This window comes from Petaurus breviceps, unplaced genomic scaffold (assembly GCF_028583685.1).
Source record: "Petaurus breviceps papuanus isolate PSGF00001 unplaced genomic scaffold, PetGlider_PUasm1.0 64, whole genome shotgun sequence".
In the NCBI taxonomy this organism is placed as follows: Eukaryota; Metazoa; Chordata; class Mammalia; order Diprotodontia; family Petauridae; genus Petaurus; species Petaurus breviceps.
In genome coordinates this window covers 5,660,201-5,674,334 of record NW_027186428.1, presented here as the reverse complement: position 1 = coordinate 5,674,334, position 14,134 = coordinate 5,660,201, and the positions used below count along the sequence as shown (strand labels likewise).

At 45.4% G+C, this 14,134-nt stretch overlaps 1 protein-coding gene across 7 annotated transcripts in view; it reads right to left on the bottom strand.

Moving 5' to 3' along the window:
• Positions 1-5,819: 5,819 nt before the first annotated feature.
• The window catches only part of INF2 (inverted formin 2), an 89,221-nt gene continuing 80,906 nt past the window's right edge, over positions 5,820-14,134 (bottom strand). For 4 of the 7 annotated variants that reach the window (XM_069103827.1, XM_069103821.1, XM_069103823.1 and 1 more), the window contains 4 exons: positions 13,778-13,939; positions 9,761-10,363; positions 8,145-8,204; positions 5,820-7,204 (listed from right to left, as the gene is read on the bottom strand). In XM_069103827.1, coding sequence (XP_068959928.1) covers positions 8,146-8,204; positions 9,761-10,363; positions 13,778-13,939 — 824 coding nt within the window. In that variant the 3' untranslated portion in view covers positions 5,820-7,204; position 8,145. The remainder of the gene's footprint in view (positions 7,205-8,144; positions 8,205-9,760; positions 10,364-13,777; positions 13,940-14,134) is intronic. The other 3 variants (XM_069103828.1, XM_069103825.1, XM_069103826.1) reach the window with 3 other exon arrangements.

The following is a 14,134-nucleotide window of genomic DNA, read 5'->3' as shown; positions in this document are numbered from 1 at the left end:
CAGGAGTGGGGAACCTGTGGCCTTAGGGGAAGTACAAGGTGTTAGAGAAACAAGGCCTGTTATAGGAGGAATACACAAAGCATGAGAGGTGATAGGAGAAATTATGAGGGACATGGGCATTAGCAGAAACAGGTCATTAGGGACATTAGTATGTGATATTATTGAGGGTGTAGGGAATTATGGCAAACTTGGATTGCTAGAGGAAGCCCAAGGCAGCATAGGAGTACAGGGTGTTAGTGGGAAAAATCAGATCATAGATTTAGTACTAAAGTCATCTAGTCTACCCCCCCTCATTCTACAGCTAAAGGAACTAAGGTGGGCAGTAGTTAAGTGACTTGCCCAATGTAGGAATTAGATGGCAGATTGAATTCAGCTTTCCACATTCAGTGCTCTTTCCTCAGTGCCACCCAAAAGGCACTAAGAAAGGTCTGGAGCAATAAGGGAGGCATAGGGCCCTTGTGAAGACACAGGATATTAGAAGAGACAGTATGTCAGAGGAGCCCCATTGGGTGTTAGAGGAGACAGAGTGTGAGGGGAAGCAGGGGGCTTTCCAGTAGAATGTAAGTTGCTCAAGGGCAGGGGCTCTAGGTATTTAACAGGTATTTGTTGAATACATGAATTAAGGGAGGCCCTAGGAGTTTGGGAAAGCACAAGATAAGGGTAATTGCGGAAGTAAAAGAATCAGGGACCATAATTCAATTGAATTCTACAAATATTTATTAAGCATCTATTATGTACAAGGGACTGTGCTAAATGTTGAGGATATAAAACCAAAATCAAAAGTCCCTGCCCTTAGGAAGCTTATATTCTACTGGGGGAACACAATATCTGCACAGATAAATAATCTGAGGAGGAAGAGAGAGCACTTTCATCTGAGGAAAGGGTGCCATTCAGTGAAGATTTTCTAGAGGAAGTGGGAGTGGAGTTGAATTGGGTGGAATTCTTAGAGGCAAAGATGAAGGTGGGAGACAGGGGAGGAGTCCATTCCAGGCATAGAAGAGGGCAAACAGTATGGAAGTGGAAGGACATGTTTAGTCCTGGGTACAAGTGGGCCAGTTTGATTGGAATCTATGATATGTGATGGGGAGAGATGCCAAACGAGTCAGAAAAAGTAAGTTAGGAGCCTGATTATAGGGGTGTTGTCTAAGGAATTCTTATTTTATTTTGGGAGCAATGAGAAACCATGGAAAAAAATTTGTTAAAAGCAATTGGGGTTAAGTAACTTGCCCAAGGTTACACAGCCAGTTTTTTTTATGTGTGGGGGTGTTAAGTATCTGAGGCTGGAACAGATCCCCGGTTCTTTTGACTCCGGGGCAGGGCTCTTACTCACTTCGCCACCTAGCCGCCCTCATGGAATATTTTTTTAATGAGGAAGGGACATGGCCTCATATGTGCCTTAGGAAGATCATTTTGGCAGGACGAATTGGGGAGGGGGTAAGTTGGAAGCTGGGAAGTCAATTACAATAGACCAGGTGATGAAGGCCTGAAATGGGGTGGGTCTTTTAAGGGAAAAGAACAGGCTACTTTTTGGACATGGGGATCATGGAAGCAGGAAGGGTCAAAGATGATTCTGAGGTGGCAAACCTGGATGATTGCAAGGACAGTGCTACCCTCAGGAGACATCAGGAAATTTGGCTCAGGTGGGGACATGCTGAATTTGTGTCGGGGCTCGGAGATGCTGGCAAAGCTGGACAAGAGTTCTAGACTAGGGGCCGGTTTGGGGCTCGACATACAGACTTGGGAGTCACCTGCATAATTGATAATTGAATTGAAGATAATTGAACCTGCAAGAGCAGATGAGTTCATCAAGAGTTTAAAGGAACAAAAGACGACACAAGTCGAACACTCCTCTCACAGCCTTCTGCAATGACTTTTGCAAGTATTACTCTCCTTTTACTGATAGAACCATGAGACCCATAGAGATTAAATGACTTGTCCAAGGTCACGTGGATAGTAAGTATCAGAGGCGGGCTTTGAACCCAAGTATGTCCTGATTCTGGGTCTTGTATTCTTCCCACCAAGCTGCACAAGACATTATGGGAGACCCCCAACCTTCTGGGTGGGGTGAGGGGTGTCATGGGTAGCACAGGACAGCACAAGTACTCAAGGAGATAGGGTGTTAGGAGGGCACATGGAAGTTAGGGGAGGCACACGGCATCGAGAGATAAAGGAGACACAGTATCAGGGGGAGGTAATGGGGTTTTGTAGGAAGCACAGGTCGGCAGCAAAGGAAGAAAGGCTTGAGGGGGGCTTAGAAGGTTGTGGGAGGTGGGGCTGGAAGGTCTGTGATGGGAAGCAGAGAGGGCTATAGGGGACAGGAGGCACTCGAGGGAGCAGTTAATATTACAGGAGGCACAAGATGTCAGGCAGCAGCACGTTAGAAAAGCACAATGTGTTCCAGGAGGTACAAAGCGTCTGTGGAGACATGAGACATCCCAGAGGGCTGTCTGTGACAGATGCCACAGGAAGCAAAGCACCGGTGGGAACACAGGCAGGTGTCACAAGTGGTGTCCTGCAAGCCCAGGACATTGGTCAGGGGGCACAGACTGTGGAAGGGGCCAATCACAAGGATCAGGGGCCATGGTAATGCCTTGGTGCCAGTGCAGACCAGCAGCAAAGGAGCAAACAAGGCTTTGTTTAAGCATGAAATGTTAAGAGGAAAAGAGAAGTTATGGGCACACAGGTTGTTCTAGGCACATGCAGATGCAGATTTTATCACAAATGGCTTATGCATAAAGCTTGTAGCTCAAACCTGGGGGCAAAAGGACCTGGGGCTGGGCCATCAGGTTCAACCCTCTGCTTCAGGCAGGCTCAGGGCACCCACAGTGTGGCCTCAAATAACTGCTAGACTGAGCCAATGAGAGGGAAGGAGCTTTTCTAAAAATGGCCGAGCCAGGCCCAGCAGCTGGGTCTCAGGCCTGTCACATGCAGGTCTAGAATTAGAATCACCCTCCTCTCTCCAACATGCCCATAGCCTGAGTGGAAGTGAAGGCAGTATTGGGGATACATGGATCAGTGTCTCTAGGAAGCCCTGAGCCCAACAGAGAGATGAGAAATGTTAATAAAATTCTCAACTCCTCTCCTGCCATTTAACAATATTCTTGACCTTGGCAAGCTTCTTAACTTTTCTGGGTCTCAGTTTCCTCATCTGTAAAATGTGGGGAGTATAAAATGCAAAGGTCCAGGGAGCAGTGAAGAGAAGAAAAAACCCTGGTCTTAAGAGTCAGGGACCTAGGTCTGGATGCTATTTCTGTAACTGTGTGACTTGAGGCAAATCACTTCCCCTCTCTGGGCCTCAGTGTGCTCATCTGTAGAATGGAGCTAATAATTCCACTCCCTCAGAGGGTTGTAGTGAAAAAAATATTTTGTAAGCTACAAAGCACCAGAGAAAAGAGAACTCTGACACCTCACCCCCATGTCCCCTTGTTACCTTTCGGTATTTACATCTCTTTCAAGATGATTTTGACTTGAATTTACTGTGTGGCCTAGGACTAGTCATATCCCTTCTCTAGCCCCAGGTTTCTTCATCCACTTATTTCTAAGATCCTCTCTAATTCTGACACTGAGTTTATGAAGACACAATTATAAAAGTTCTCTTCTTAGGAACCAGAGACATTCCTGATAAGAGTCCAGAGAGGGTTTAAAGGCTGAACCTGTACCACATCACACCTATCAGATTGGCTAACATGGAAAAACAGGAAAATGATAAATGTTGGAGATGTGGGAAAGGTGGAACACTAATTCATTGTTGGTGGAACTGTGAGCTGATCCAACCATTCTAGAGAGCAATATGGAACTATGCCCAAAGGGCTATAAAAATTTGTATACCCTTTGACCTAGCAATACTACTTCTAGGGCTGTATCCCAAAGAGATCATACAAATGGAAAAAGGACCCATGTGTACAAAAATATTTATAGCAGCTCTTTCCGTGGTGGCCAAGAACTGGAAATTGAGGGGATGCCCATCAACTAGGGAATGGCTAAATGAGTTGTGGTATATGAATGTAATGGAATACTATTGTGCCATAGGAAATGATGAACATAGGGGGCAGGTAGGTGGTGCAGTGAATAGAGCACTGGCCTTGGAGTCAGGAGGACCTGAGCTCAAATCCAGCCTCAGATACTTAACACTTACTAGCTGTGTGACCTTGGACAAGTCACTTAATCCCAATTGCCCCCTTCCCCCCAAAAAAGAAATGATGAACAGATGGACTTCAGAGAAACTTGGAAAAACTTATATGAACTGATGCTGAGTGAGGGAAGCAGAACCAGGAGAACATTGTACACAGTAACAGCAATAATGTGCAGTGATATGATAAACTTAGTTCTTCTCAGCAATGTAAGGACCTAAAACAGTTCCAAAGGACACGTGATGGAAAATGCCAGCCACATCCAGAGAAAAAGCTATGGAGTCTGAATGTGGAACAAAGCAGACTATTTTTTTGTTTTGTTTTATTTTTCTTTCTCATGGTTTTTCCCATTTGCTATAATTCTATGCAATGTGACCAACGTGAAAATGTGTTGAATAGGAATGTATCTGTAGAGCCTATATCAGATTGCAAGCCATTTTGGGGAGGGAGGAGAGGGGGAGAAAATTGAAAACTTATGGAGTGAAAGCTGAAAACTAAAAATATTTTAATACATGACATAGTAGGTGGCGGGGAGGAATAAAGACTGGACCTGGGAGTTGATTGATACAGAAAAATCCTATCACCCAAGTTATAGGAAGGCAGGTTTCGTTTCAGTGTAAGCAAAAGGAATAGGAGTTGGTGCTGTGATTTACAGAACTGCTCCTTGTGTGAACGGGGAACTCCAGAGTGAGGGACCAATGTAGGTCACCATCCTGTCTGCCATTTATATTCTTCGAGTTGCCTAGAGCACCAAAAGGGTCACTCCACACACCCAGGGTCACATAGCCCGGTCTTCCTGGGTCCTGGGTCGCCTCTCCATCGGCTTTGCTGCAATACCTCTAGGGTCTACCCAGCAAGATAAGGTTCTCCATTGGCATGGAGACAGTCACACAGACACAGAGACAGAAAGACATACCAACACCCAAAGGAGAGACAAACAGAAGCATGAATTTTAAAATGGAAGAGGACAGACAACTAGATCCTTGTCTGTCCTTTCAAAAACCCCAGCCAGTCAGGCCAGACAGGCTGATCACACTTCTCTAAAGAACCACCAGGCCCATTAACACTATAAGTTCTTAAACACAAACCAGAGAGCAATCATGTATAACTGTTAACTGTGGCCCCAGGGAAATTCACTTTTATTGTAGGTGGGGGGTAGCATCAGCATCAGTGCAGTGGACAGCCTGATGCAGGCAGCGCAGTTGTTTGGGGGAGGAGATAGCTGTGCCCACTCAAGACTGTGGAATAACCTGGGGCTCTACAGTGATAACCGGACAAAGAGTTGGTGCCACATCCCCAAATGCTGGTGCCTTTCCCCCACTAGGTAGGCCTCTATTGAAAACTTCCATGGGTGAGAAGGATCAGTCTCCAATATTCAGGGGGAGAGGAATCTGCCTGTTACTACCACTAAGCCCCCCAGATATGGTCCTCAGATACCCCCATGAATCAACAGGTGTGCAAGGGACTTAGGCTTTTGACTTTGAGGAAGCAGAAGTTTGTGGATGACTGGGATTTTTTAAACCATCAGCTTCTACCGTCAAGGCCATGAGAAGACACTCCCCTCTCCCCACCACCTGTAGGTGTTCTCTGCACTCAGATGGTGTACTGCTAGGGAAGGGATATGTCCAACGAGGCCAGGTGGACCAGCTCACTTTGCCTTAATGAGATTTGACACTTGCTCCAATGAATAAAGGAAGATGTAAAAATTTTATTTCTTTGAAAATTTTTGGAGGACTGTGTGCCCAGCCTGGTGGGGATCACAGATGGAGAACTCTATAAACATCAGCACACATTTGGACCCTGCTCCTCCTACCAGCCTCTTCCCCAATCCAACTGACACCCCATATGTTCTGGATGTTGGCTTTCCTCTGGCTGGCTTTTCGTCAAATGCTCTCATCTAATAAGGCTTCCATAGCCACTTCTTTTGAGTTAAAAAATGAAGTTTGCTGCTCAGTCTCTCAACTTTGCTGAAGGGGTGAAATGAAAGTCTTAGTTCTAGGTTAGATGGACTGGGGTGGAGGAGGCAGACACTCTGCTCTCTCTGATCCCCATCTCCTTGCTATTCCTGCCTCCCCACCCCACCTCACTGACCTTTAGTAATAGAATTAAAGAGGACATTGGCTACCAGTTTTGGGTGGCATCCAGGTCAGTCAATGGTCCAAGAAAGCAAGTGGATGGTAGGGAAAATCAAATCCCCATTAAATCCACCTCTCATTTAGGACAGTCCTCAATAAGTCAATTATTCCCTCTGAGCCTCAATTTCCTCATCTGCCAACTGGGAATCATACTTGCACTTTGCCCCTCACAGGGTTGTTGAGGGAAGTGCTCTGTAAATCTTAATGCACTATAGACATGGGAGTTATGTTATTTTTATTCCAAAGGAATGAATATTTACAAAGAGATACATGCCAGGGGATAAAAGCTAGGATAGTTAACCAGGAAGGTCAGAGGCATCTCGTGAAACTGGTATATCTTTTAACTGCCCCATTGCCATTGCACATGGAAACTCATTGCCATCAAATGTCAACATTCAGAATTTCATCAATCACCAAAGCCTTTGCCCCCCAGGGGTACTTATGAAAAAAGAGCTATTGGGAGGGGATATGGAGGACACTGGGCTTTGGTTTGGGGGTGTGGGTAGGCTTGCTAGTTTAATTGAGCAATAGGTCTGGGATTGGGCTCCACCATCCAAATAAGGTGGATTCTGGAGCGTTCATCTCTAGCTGCCATCCAAGTGGGAAAGAGGCTGCCAGGAGTCGTCCTGCGGATCCAAGGCAAGCTCTGTCCCCTGCCTTCTGTTCCAAGTCTGGGGTGTTACTGTTTAGCAAGCTCAGCAGACGCCACCCCTGGGTCCCATCAATGTAAGGCACTGAGTTCTAGGGTCTCTAGTCCCCAGCCCAGAACTCCCAAGTAATAGGAGTATCTGTCCCTGAAACTCTCCATGTGCTCTCCCACCCCGGCCCCTTGTGGTATTAGTGTCCTCAGTCCCAGGATTCCACTGCAGCAGAGGTCATGTTTGAAGTCAGCCTCTGTCTCCAGTCTTCTTCATTTGGCTATGGCCTTGGGCCTGATACCTGTAGGGAAGGAAGAATAAATAGTTTTGTTAAGAGGACCCTCCTCTTCTTCCCTTCCTTGTCATGCCGCTGAGCCGTCCGAATTCGAGAAGGGGCACAGTGCAGACTGCAGTGGGGAAAGACCCCTTGTTAGTGGGAACATCAGCCAAGGAGACAGGACACAAGGATATTGCACCTCCGACTTTGCTTCAGCCTGAACAAATGGCTTCACAATTTTGCAGCAAAAATCTGAATGTAATTTCTTTCAGCCTTAGATTATTTTACTTCCCATTCTTAGGTTGATAGGAAGAGATCTTACAGATCATCCAGTCCTGCCCCACATTTTACTGAAGAGAAAGATGCTTGGGAAAGGAAAGAGAGGTTATCAGACACAGTCAGTATCAGAGCTGAGATTCAAATCCAGATCTTTAGTAGACATAGTGAAACAGACCACTGGGTTCAGATTTTAGAGGATCTGGATTCAAAGCATAGCTTCTACTCACTGCTTCTATGACCCTGAGCAAATAATGACCGCCTGGGGCCTCAATTTCCTCCTAGTGAATCCATTCAATAAAGCTTAGCAGTGATAGGCTAGGACAGAAAGAACTAGCCTATTGATGGACCTGGAGTTGCATTTACCTCAGTGCAGGAAATAGTCAGCAAAAGCGAGACCAATGGTTACCTTAATATGGAAATGTTGGCATTTTAAGATAACCAGCAATCTTTCCTCATCTGGGGAGTCAGAGAGGGGAGAATAAAAGGAGAGAGGGAGACGAGGGGAAGAAGAGTCCGACCAGCTACCAAGAGCACATGTTTGCCACCAGCAGAGAAGCCTGCCAGCTCCCAGGGGAGAAGCGCCACGTTAGCGGAGAGTTGTCGACACAGGACTGGGAAGGGCACTGTCCCACCATCGCCACCCGGGTTAGTCGACAAGAAGAAGCCTCTCTGGCCATTTACCTACCTCACTGGACCACACAAAGCCATTTTGTTTTATCATCTCCAGAATCAGAGTCAACCTCTGCTTTTGAATAAAAGACACATGAGATACCTTGTCACACAGAGCCAAAACCAAACCCAAACCAAACCAAACTAAACCAAAAAGGGGACCTGTAGTTCTGTCTGAGAAGGCAAACTCCCCAAGGACAGGGAAACTAGGGAGACAAAATGGGACTTTATACCAGTGATCTCAGACTCAGATAGAAATGAGGCCACTAATCCATACATATGCTGGCCACATATTAACTTAATTTTAACGTAATGTTTTCTATTTTATTATATTTTTATTTTATTACATATTTCTCAATTACATTTTAATCTGGCTTGGGTGATACTTGGGAGTGTTATGGGAACCCCTGCTCTACACTGTTCAATAATAATTTAATAAACATTCAATAAGTGTACTAATATACTGTGTGCAGAGCCTAGTTCTTGGCCCAGTGGACAGCTCGAGTTCTTTTCCATGCTAGGTCTGGAAAGCAATAAGAACTTAGAGGATATTGGTCGGTAAGTTAGTGCTGGATATACCCTGAGATTTATAAAACACCTCACCTGTCACTTGAGCCTTGTAACAATCCTATGAGAGAAGCAGTGAGTAAAGTGCATCGTCATTCCCATTTTATAGATGAGGACACTGAGGCTGAGAGAGGTTTAGTGACCTGTCCCAGGATCAACAGAACTAGGTTAAGTGCCTGAGATGGGTTAGAACTCAAAGGCTTCCTGGCCCCAAGTCTATCCCTTCTATACACTATGTGTTACTACCACACTGAAAAAGGATGATGGCTATGTGTGTTTCTGTGTGTGAGTGTGTGGTGTATGTGTGCATGTGTGCGTGTTGTGTGGTGTATGTGTTCGTGTTGTGTGGTGTGTGTGTGGTGTATGTGTGTGCATGTTGTGTGGTGTGTGTATGTGTGTGTGCGTGTTGTGTGTGTGTGTGTGTACTGTCATTTCTCATCCATAGTGAGATAGGAGAGTCTTAGCTATGAATCCCTGTCCAAAAGATAAGGGGAAAGTGAATGAAGATCAAAATGAGTATTAGACATGGCATTGTCCTTCAATATATGAAAATGAAATGAATAATGTAATGAAATGAATAGTGCTTTAAAGTTTGCAAAGCATTTTATAGAGGTTATCACATTTGATCCTCACAATAACCCTAGGAAGTAGGTGTTCTAATTAGTCCCATTTTGGAAATGAGGAAACTGAGGCTGAGAAAGGTTATGTGACTTGTTCAGGGTCATGATGCTAGTGTCTGAGATCGGATCTGACTCAGGTCTTCTTGATTCCAAGTCTAGCATTGAGCTACCTAGCCAACTCACTGGGGAATGGGGGTGGGGGGTGGGGAGGAGGGCCATCCACACTCTCTTAAGCCTGGTTTCTCTTGTGACCAAAAATGTGTGTTTGTGAAAGGGTTGGCTGGGGTCTGGGTCCAGTCTAGAGGTAAAGTCAGGGCTTAACTGAGTTCTAGCCAGTATCACCAGATACTCCAGGACAATCAGGTACCATGTGCCCATACAGGAAGAAACACCATCAGTCACTTTGACTTAGTCAGAGGGCTTGGGAATGGACAAAAGAAATTACCTTCATGGCCCCTAGGATGCCGCTTCTTCCTCCGCTTCCCAGTTCCCTTCTTGGTCCGTTCCTGGGATCGAGGGAGGGTCCCAGAGCCTGAGGAATCAGTAATAGCCCCTTCAGAGAAAGACCTGTCTAGAGATGTGTCTAGCACTGAGTCTGGTGCTGTGTCTTCCTCCTCCTCCTCCTCCACCTCTGGAGGAACTGGCTCTGCATCCTCTGACCTCTGACGGCCATTCTTGGGTCCCTCGGCTGTTCTGCCAGCCTGGTGATCCATAGACTGATCCTCTGCTCTGGTGGCATCAACCTCACTGCCTATGTCTGTGCCCCAAGGAGGAGGGCCACTAGAAAACTTAAGGGGCTTCAGAGACTTGGAATCATCAAGCAGCACTCTATGAGGGTCATCAGGAAAGCCGGGTATTGGTGTGGAAGCTTTGCTGCCCTCTGGGCTTGGGCAGCCTGGGCCACTGACTTCAGAGTGTCCTTTGGTGATTCCACCAGAAGACCTAGGACCATCTTGAATATCCAGGTTCCAAGTCTCTCCAACAACAGCAGCAGCAAGGTCAAGGCCCTGCCCAGGCTTGGGGCCGTTGCCAGCGTCCTTTCCAGCTGCTGAGAATAAACAAGAATGTCAGGCAAGGTATACCACTGTGGAGGTGGCCATGGTGCTGAATCACCCTTTCACTTGGTTTTATTCTGGGGAGAAAGCTCAACACAGCCATGTCCACCCTACCACATCAGGCTACTACTTGTATGTAAGCCTTCGCTCATGTCGTTCCCACGTCCTCTTTTTCTGCTATGTCCCACAGCCCACCTTGAATGTCACTTTCTTTGACAACCTTTCACCCTCACTCAGCCATCCCTTCAGGGACCTCCTATTAGCCCTTACATCCTGAGTCACACAACCTTGCAGTGAACTCATTTTATGTGTGCCATGTTTCCCACCTAATCTTAGAGCTCTCCTAGGTCAGGGATTGTCTGTCTTTGGACAGTAACAGACAACAAGGCCCCTCACAGCATCTCATGAAAGAGAGGGCTGTTAGGAGGTATCTTAGTTCTCAACTCAGGGTTCCCCACTTCGCTTGGTTTCCATGAGATATGAAATCGTTGGCATCAGAATATCCTCTGGGGAACCATCTTCAAGTATGTCTATACAGCAATAAAGAAGATCACAAATGGACCTTCAGGGTCATCCAGTTGAATCCTCCCATTTTACCACTGAGAAAACTAAGGCCCAGAAAGGCTAGATAATTTTGCCAAAGTCAGACATGCAAGTTAGTGGCAGAGCCAGGATCTAAACCCCAGACCGCTGACTCTAAATCCATGACTCTGTCCATTGTGCCATGTGAACCACAGCTAATTTTCACAGAGTTTGCAGGTAACACCCCAATAAAGTGTGCTAGTGATTTGCCCATTCAGGTCTGATTACTCTTGAAGTACTAACACTTGAAGGGAACTTCCCTACAATCTCTTGTCACCAACATCCTCAGAACTGTAGAAAGATATTGGATAGGGGAAGAATGGGTAGGACCTTTTTTAAAAAAAGATTTTATTCTGAATTTAAGAAATAAAACAACCATTTCCGTAACATACTGGAATAGCAAAAAAAAAAAAATATGACTGCACATGAAACTGCAAATCTATTATATATTAACTTGTTATTGCTTTCAAATATATGACAAAATTATCACATAAATTATTTTCTCCCTTGTCCTAGAGATGGCTACCATTAGACACACACGTGTGTGTGCATACACATATATGTATATACATATAGACACATATATGTGTTTATATGTAACAAACACACATACATATATATGTGTGTGTAAAATCATTCCATACATAACTTCTATTTATCAGTTCTTTCTCTGGATGTAGATAGTGTCTAGAGATGGCTACCATTTGACACACATATGTGTGTGCATACACATATATAGTGTATATACATATAGACACATACATGTGTCTATATGTAATAAACACACATACATATATATGTGTGTGTAAAATCATTCCATACATAACTTCTATTTATCAGTTCTTTCTCTGGATGTAGATAGCGTCTTCCTTCATAGGTCTTTTATAGATAATAATAATACCCTAATAAGGTAGGGCCTTAATAATGACGATGATAAAAAATAATAGTAGATGGCATTTATATGGCACTTTTAAGTTTACAAAGTTCTTTACATGTTACCTCACTTGGTCCTCATGAAGTAGGTGCTATTATTATCTCTGTTGTTACAGTTGAGGAAACTGAGGTAGGCAGAGGTTAAGTGACTTAACCAGGGTCACACAGCTAGTTAGCATCTGAGGTGGGATCTGTATCCAGGTTTTCCTAACTCTAAGTCAAGCATTTTCTCCACTCTGTCATCTGGCTGTCCATATTAGTGGGATTAAAAAAAAAACAACAGAACAGAGGCAGGGTCAGGCAAGTCCCTAGCTTTAGTGAGGAGCTATCAATGCAAAGAAATGAGTCCAAGGTCAAGGCTGAAGTGGCACATATGCCAGTCTAGAGTTGTCTGTTGACAATTAATTATGTCACCTGGGGGTAATTATGGACACAATTTCAGCTACTTTGTGAGCAGGCTGCTGACACCTGTGAGCTTGGCAGCGCTGCAGACACAGGATGCAGGAGAAACGATCCTTCTGGTTCTGTAAAAGGGAGGTGATTTGGACAGGGTCAAGGGCCTGGGTTTGTGATCAAAGCCCAGTGGTGGCATTGGGTTCCAATTCCTTCTTGCTTTTCTGTGTGAACTGTCTGGTTCCTTAAAGGTTTGGAATCCTAGTGGGGTGAATCCTGTCTGGGCATACCTCACAGAGAGCTGGAGACTTTGGGAGCCCCAATGAGGCTTGTCTGCCTGACTGCAAGTTGGGAGAGAAAGTGAGCTAGGATTTGGTTCATCTCACTTGGAGGGCTGCCTGTGATGATACCCTGACCTCAGGTATGGCTTTGCAACCATTACTTGCTAAGTTTCATTTGAGATGCTTTCCTCTCTCCTGGTGAATTTAATTAAAATGATAGGGAATAAGAGGTTGGGGCCGGGTTTGGCTTCCTTCTCTCTCTCTCTCTCTCTCTCTCTCTCTGCTCTCCTCCCATACCTTCCTCCTAATAAAAGGGCAACCTCAGAACTTGGAGAGGAATTCCTCATTAAAAGAGAAAGGGAGCAGAAAAGATGGCAGGACAGAGATAACAAAAATTCAACCAACCAATACTTGTTTTTGGAGGGGTAAAGGCAAGGCAATTGGGGTTAAGTGACTTGCCCAAGGTCACACAGCTAGTAAGTGTTAAGTGTCTGAGATCAGACTTGAACTCAGGTCCTCTTAACTCCAGGGCCAGTGCTCTATTCACTGCGCCACCCAGCTGCCCTGTAACCCAGACTTCTTGAACCCTGCTATGTGTCCAGTCCCAGGTTCAGCTAGAAGAATAAAGAGAGGGACTAGACCAGATCCAAGCCCTTCTTTTGGCGAGTTCATTGAATGGGGGAGACTCAGGCCTTTTCATCAGGGATTTCTCAATCTGGGAGAGGCAGGGCTTCACAGACATATATAATTAGAAAGTCTCCAAATCCTCACAACAGAATTGTAGGCTCTTAGAATTATATAGTATTATGGACTGTCAAAGCTGCAAATGAGGTTGGAATCCATCTCTTTCAACTCTCTCATTTTATACAGAGAGAAACTGAGGCAAAGGGAGACAAAATGTATTATCCAAGGTCACACAATGAATTGATAGCAAAATTCAGGATTAGAACCCAGGTCCTTTGACTCCTAATCCATTGCTTAGCTGCTTTCCCCTTCTAGGCCTTCATTTCCTGATCTGTAATATAGGAGTACAATTCATACACATAAAACATACTGTGTGCCCCACACTCTTAATTCCTATAAAAGTTCAGAGAAGGAGATCATTGAGGTCTGGTATGAGCAGGAAAGGCTTCATGGAGGAGGTGAGGTTTGAGCCCTGAAGGATGGGCAGGTTTAGAAGAGGGGGGCCATCAAGAGAGCAAGGGAGCCATGTCTTACCAGCTTCTTTTTCCTTGCAGGTTTCAGCAGGGGCCACTTTTAGGCCATTCTCGGAGTCACCTTTGCCCTTGGCAGTCTTCCTCAGCTGGAAACCTTTCCTGATGTCAGCCAGGAGGGCATCGATGACACATACTTCCTCCTGTTTCACTGCTCCCTTCCGAACTATAGAAATCCCCAGAATCCCCCAGTCACCCAGCAGATAGAGCCAGTCCCGAGCTCTTGGGGACCAAAAGAGCAGAAGACATAGCTTCTGCCTTTGGGGAGTCCTGAGTCTGAAGGGGAGGAACGAGATATGACCTCTGCCCTCCCGGAGCCCCTGAGGGGAGGAAGAGAATCAAAAAGGATGTAAGGGTATTT